The following is a 6,933-nucleotide window of genomic DNA, read 5'->3' as shown; positions in this document are numbered from 1 at the left end:
GAAGTAAAATGATTAAGAACCCCCCCCCCCCCAACCATACATATCACAAAGACACAGACAACAGAAGGTGATAGGTAGCCAAAGGGAAAGGGAGGTGGGGGAGGGTAGGTGGAGGTGGGCAAATGGGAGTAAAATGGGAATGGAAAGACTTTGGGGTGATGGATGCATGATGCAGTGTGCAGATGTTTTGAGCTGTCCACTTGGAACCTGTATGGTTTTGTAAACCAATGTCACCCCAATAAATTCAATTAAAAAGCATCTTTTAGAGATAATTACTGAAATATTTATAGATGTTATACTTCCTACTTTTGTGTATTTTTGAAGATTTCCATAATAAAGTATATATATTTAAAACCAAAGAAGTTAGAAAGACATTGAAGAAATGAACACATTTGTGGTTGGGTGAAGGTACTAAAATGTTTTTATTTTTATTTATTGTATTGTTCAAGTACAACAAACACCAATTCAAAAAAACCTGTGCACCCCAATGTTCATAGCAGCACAATTTACAATAGCCAAGTGCTGGAAGCAACCTAAATGCCCACCAGTAAATGAGTGGATAAAAAAACTAGGGTACATTTATATAACAGAACACTATGCATCAGAAAAAAAGGAGTTCCTACCTTTCATGACAGCAGGGATGGAACTGGAGAGTATTATGCTAAATGAAATAAGCCAGGTAATGAAACAAATACCATGAGATCTCCTCTATAAGTGGAACTTAATAAAACAAACAAACAAGCAAGCAAAATATAACCAGAAACATTGAAATAAAAATGCTTTTAATTTTTCTGTTCTCTGTTCTGTTTTCTGTTCAAAAAAAATTTGAACATTTTTACTTTTCGTAAAGACAAAAATATTTTAAAAAATTCTTAAGTTCTTTCATATCTTTGCCACTTTCTATATTAGGACTGCATTTTTTTCCTTTATAAACTGATAGATTTTTTCACAGTCATACATTCTGAAAGCTGTATACATGACACTCTACCCTTTGCTGCCCTTGTCCTTGAAATTAGGATTCTCTACTTAAGAAGCTTTAGACAAGCTACTTAATCTCTTTGACTCTCAATTTCTTTATTCGTTAAAGTTGAAAAACAGAGACATAAATGACAATATATGCAAATAAGAAGGCAGGGAACTAATAGTTGCTGAGTTTCTGACATTGTGCTAGGAATTTTATACATATTTATTCCTCTCAAAAAGTTATTTTAATAAGAAAAATGACTATCCCAGTATTAAGTGAACAAAGGCTATGTATAATTTATTCAATTGAAAAATATTTGTTGAGTACCTACTATGTTTTAGGCCCATGCTAAATGTAATACCATTGGTCAATAAATAGGTAAATAAATGGTCATCTTTACATTAATCACAATCAAAGGAATGGAAGTGAAAATAAAAATGACTTTTCTATTTTCATGTATTAAATGGTCTATGTTCAGAATAAATGTTCCCTCCAGGGTTTGAAAAATGTGGTGCTTTGGGATCTTTTACTTCAGGTAGATGCATAATGTTCTTGAAGGCACTTGAGCAATGCATATAAAATAGCTTAAAATGTATATATTTCTAAAAAATGTCCGACCAGGACCGTGAGATTGCACTCCTAGCAATACAATGCAGTTTCCAAATACAATTTGGGAAAGGACCAAAATATTAAAAAGAAAGAAAACTCCTTGGAAATGGTTACTTCAAGGTGAAAGGCAGGAAATGAAAAAGATGAGTGTGGCACATCTTGTTGTGACCGGTAGCAAGCAATTAAAGACTACTTTAGCCCTGGCCAGGTAGCTCAGTTGCTTAGAGTGTTGTACAGATATGCCAAGGTTACAGGCTTGATCTCTGGTAAGGGCACATATGAGAAGCAACCAAATAATGCATAAGTAAGTGAAACAACAAATTGATTTCTCTCTCTCTTTCTCTCAGATCAATAATAATAATAATAAACTTTAAAGACTAGTGTGGTCATCTCAAAAGGATACAGGAGCCAAATGAAAGAGGCATCCACACACCACACATGGAACAATTTGAGTATCAATAAGGTTAAATGAATTTAAACATATTAAATATACTTCATCCCTCTCATCCCAACTCACTGATTACCATGCAAAATACTAGGGAACCAACTCATTCTTTTAAAAATCAATAAGGGTAAGTAAGAAAGAAGCATTTATCTTGCCTTTCCTTACTGTAACATGGGTAACCAAATGGTAGTTGAAGGGGTTTCTCTTCATAAAAATATTGTAGCTAACAAAGGAAGAGTAAATAATAGGATATCATTTTGCAATCCCTAATGAATGGATTTATAAATTGAATATCAGTGACTGCTAAGTCATAAAAAGAAAGACACCTAAATATTGTGCCTCTTAATATTGATCACCTGTAAGTGGTCTTAACAAAAAAATTTAATCTCAGTATGATTAAGCTTCTAGATACCAACTACCAATTAATAGGAAACACTGAGGATAGAGGGCCATGTTAAACTACACCATAAGGATGCAGCTAACAAAAAGCAGGCTTTGGAAATTCTATAAGGCAAACAACTTTGTTTCTTCAAAAAATACATTGCAAGAAGAAAAAAGACACGGGAGAATGCTAGATTGAGACTTTAAGAGACATGACAATCAACTGTAATTTGTGGACATTGTTTTTTTTTATTTTATGTAATTCAAATTTTTTTACATTTTTTAAATTGACATTTATAAAATAACTAGAAAACACTATCATATATGTAATGACATTAAGGCAGTATTGTCAATTTTTTAAAAAACTTGAAAATCTTTTCTAAAGTTGTGATATAGTATTTAGAGATGCATACTGAGGTATTTATGGATGAAATAATATATCTGGGATTTATTTCAAAAATATTGTAACATGGAGGCAAGAATAAGATTACACATAAAACTAGACTGGCTATGCCCTGACTGGTGTGGCTCAGTGGGCTAGCTGTCATCTCACAAACTAAAAGGTTGCCTGTTCAATTCCTGGTCAGGGCAGATGCACAGGTTGGAAGTTCTATTCCAGGTTGGGGGTGTGCGAGAGGCAAATGATCAACGTTTCTCTCCCTCTCTTTCTCCTTCCCTTCCCTTCTAAAAATAAAAATAAATAAAATCTTAAAAAAAAAAGACTGGCCATGAGTTGATAATTACTGAAGCTGGTGATGGGGGCTTTGGGGTACATTGTAATATTCTGTGTATTTTTATATATGTTCACATTTTCACAATAAAGTTAAAAAAGTGTACACATTTTGATTTAGTACTTCCACTTCTAAAGATTTATGCGCAAAGACATTTATTATAGTATTGTTTAAAAGAGCAAAAGTAATAAAAATGAAATTACTAAGGTTTCAAATAATGAAACCAAACATGAAATACTATGCAGCTGTTAAAAATAAGGGTTATGTATGTATTGATACGGCCTAATCTTCATGGTGTATAGATAAGTAAAAATAGCAATGTATAGGGATTAGCTACCATTTTTGTAAATTCTTAGTGTTATGTATAGCCTTATGCAAACATAAAAGTGAAGAAGTATACACAAGACCTTGATACCAGTTATTACTAAATAGTAGTCAATGGGGTGAAAAGGGGGCACAGATAGTATGGAGATTTAAGTCTGTATACTAAAATTGTATAACTTTAAAAATTTTATCTTGTGCATGTGTATTAACTATTCATGTATGACTTTTTAATGTCATAGCTTTGAGCCCCTCCAACTGTACATCTTAATTATTAAACCACCTAAAAAAAATGGCATGCAGAACACTGCTTTCTAATCCCTTGTGGCACATGCATATGCTTTTATGGAACATGCAAGATTTCTGAAGTGGATGGTATTTGGAGGCCCCTCTGCCCCCACCACTGCCTGGCTGCCCCAAGGGCTGAGGGGACCTACTTCTTAAAATTTCTCAGATTCACAAGTCCTGATCCAAATGTCATTGGGGTTGGATCAAGGCTCTTCTCCCCATCATTGTCATCACCTGCAGCTATAATACCAAAATTCTAAAGACATACTTAATTCAGAACAGGTGAAATCCTAGATGGTCCATTTAAAATTACTTTTTCATTTTAACAGATTGGATTAAATTAGAAGAAATTTTACTTATATTAATCTTTACAAATGATAACCATATACAATTTGTTTTTGGGAGCTATCCTTGTTGTCAAAGTTTTTTTTTCCTAATCATAATTTTATTTAGCCTTGAAAGTGAACTGGCAGATAATCCTTTGTTTTTGTAGGTGTAACTACTTTCTCTGAAGGGGGTAGAGACTTTGATGACTTTTTATGTCCTTTTACAATCACTAATTTATTCAGGTATTGTACATCTTCTTGAACCAATTTTGATATTTTTGTAAAAACCCATTCTCTCTAGATTTCAAATATATTAGAATAAAGTCATGCATAGGAACTACTTAAAAAGAATCTGCCCCTTCCTCATTCATAATAGTAAATGTATTGATTCTAGATCAGACTTGTCGATCATCTTATATATCTTATTAAATAAACAACCACTAGGTTAAGTCTACCATTTTCTACTTTACTTTTTCTTTTATTTTCAATAATCATTCTTTCTGTTGTCTTGGGTTTTAGGTGTTAATTTTTTCCTAACTTTTAGAGTTGACCATTCATTCAATGTGCTCAGTATGTGACTTGCAATTACTTGGGTGTTGAAGATCAATATTTGAAGAACAAAACCCCTACCTTCTATCCTTGGCTTCTGATAACTTTGGCTACAATGTACTGGTTTTGATATGTAGAATTTAGTGTCATTCATTTCTAGTTTGTAATTTTACTTTTGTTTTTTCTTGAAATCAAGGTATACTTGGTTTTATAAATAGCAGATTTCTTTTGGCTACTTTTCTGTTAACTTCTAATCTTCTGATTTTTTTTTTTTCAGTTAAAAGACAGAGGAGACAATGTTTTATTGATTTGGGTGTTGTGAACAGATAGCTATAGGTACCCAGCACTAATTTGCATTTCTAACCTTTTGAATGAAATATTTGTCATGTACTTTACTACTGGTTTTCAGAATGAATTATCACAAGTGGTTATAAGGGCATTTTGATATTTGACACATTCACAAGGCTCTCCTTAATGGTAACACTATTTATTAATGATTAATAGCTAATACCCATTTATTAAGCATAGGCTTTATATAAAATACCTGACAGTCCTCACAAAAACTCTATTAGGTAGGTATAATTATCACGGCTTAAAAATAAGTAAACTGAGGAAAAGAGAGACAACATAATTAGCCCAATGCTGTACAGTCAGTAACTGGTAGAAATGAAATAATACTAAGTTAAGGTACATGCCACAGCAAAAGGCACATTCACAAAATATTCTAATACAGTCATTTTCTATTAGGAATTCTCAGAAGTTTAATACATTCTGAGTAGTAACAGAGATGTTTTACATTCATATTAATATTTTTTTTCACCATAATTTCTCTGATACATAGTAAACAGTGAGAGTGAGGCAAAAACAATCCCCATTTATTAAATTTTCTTCTGGCATGAGATGCCTGATGTTCCACAATGGATATGACAAATGAAGATTTTCTGATATTATACTACATTAGGCTTTATCTAATATTAAGTCAGGTGTAAACTCCATATAAAGGTTTTCCTACATCCCTAATATTCAAGGCTTTCTAACCAGTATGGATTCTGTAGTGTTCAATGAGCTGTGAACCAAGAATAAAGGCCTGCCCACATTCTCTACATTCATAAGGTTTGATACCAGGATGAATTCTCTGATGTTCAGTAAGTTGTGAACTACGAATAAAGGCCATTCCACATTCGCGACATTGATAGGGTTTCTCACAAGTATGAATCCGCTGATGATGAGTCAGTTGTGAAACACGAATAAAGGCTTTCCCACATTCCTTACATTCATAGGGTTTGTCACCTGTATGAATTCTTTGATGCTGAATAAGGTATGAACTACGACTAAAGGCTTTCCCACAGTCCTTACATTCATAGGGTCTGTAACCAGTATGAACTCTCTGGTGTCGAGTAAGCTGTGCATGCTGTCTAAAGGCTTTTCCACATTCTTTACATTCATAAGGTTTCTCCCCAGAATGAATTCTTTGATGTCGAGTAACTTCTGAGCTATGAATAAAGCCCTTTCCACATTCCTTACATTCATAGGGTTTCTCACCAGTATGAATTCTCTGATGCACAGTAAGTTGTGAATGCTGTCTAAAGGCCTTCCCACATTCTTTACACTGATAGGGTCTAGCACCTGTATGAATTCTCCGATGAACAGTAAGTTGTGAGCCACGAATAAAAGCCTTCCCACAATCTTTACATACATAAGGTTTCTCACCCGTATGGGTTCTTTGATGCAGAATGAGTTGTGAATGCTGTCTAAAGGTTTTTCCACATTGTTTACATTCATAGGGTTTGACACCTGTATGAAGTCTCTGATGTAGAGTAAGTTCTGAAGAACGACCAAAGGCCTTCCCACATTCCTTACAGTCATAAGGTTTCTCACCTGTATGAATTCTCTGATGTTGAACAAGGTGTGAGGCTCGACTAAAGGCCTTCCCACATTCCTTACATTCAAAGGGTTTTTCACCAGTATGAGTTTTCTGATGTTGCATAAGGTGTGAGCCACGGTTAAATGCTTTCCCACATTCATTACACTCAATTAGTTTCTTGCCAATCTCATTGCTCTGATGTAGAGTGAGGGATGTATGATGCTCAAATGTGGGTATGTTTTCATATGTGATTTTCACTTGCTTGAAATAACATCCGTTGTTCACTTGTTTTTCAAATTGATGTTTGTATTCCCAGTCTTCTTTAAAATTAGTGCTCTCAAAATCACAGCATTTAAGGCTTTCCATTAGCTCCCCACTGAATGCCTTTACTTCTAAAATATCATTATGAGGAAATTTCTCACATCTGGACTCCAAGTCTGAAAAATAAAAAACAT

The 6,933-nt window shown here is 33.8% G+C and overlaps 1 protein-coding gene across 6 annotated transcripts in view; it reads right to left on the bottom strand.

Annotated features, from left to right (window-relative positions):
- Positions 1-943: 943 nt before the first annotated feature.
- ZNF565 (zinc finger protein 565) overlaps positions 944-6,933 on the bottom strand; it is a 53,988-nt gene continuing 47,998 nt past the window's right edge. For 4 of the 6 annotated variants that reach the window (XM_036012875.1, XM_036012877.1, XM_036012878.1 and 1 more), the window contains one exon: positions 944-6,915. In XM_036012875.1, coding sequence (XP_035868768.1) covers positions 5,648-6,915 — 1,268 coding nt within the window. In that variant the 3' untranslated portion in view covers positions 944-5,647. The remainder of the gene's footprint in view (positions 6,916-6,933) is intronic. The other 2 variants (XM_036012879.1, XM_036012880.1) reach the window with 1 other exon arrangement.

This window comes from Phyllostomus discolor, chromosome 12 (genome assembly GCF_004126475.2).
Source record: "Phyllostomus discolor isolate MPI-MPIP mPhyDis1 chromosome 12, mPhyDis1.pri.v3, whole genome shotgun sequence".
Lineage (NCBI taxonomy): Eukaryota > Metazoa > Chordata > Mammalia > Chiroptera > Phyllostomidae > Phyllostomus > Phyllostomus discolor.
This window is presented reverse-complemented; position numbering and strand designations above follow the sequence as displayed.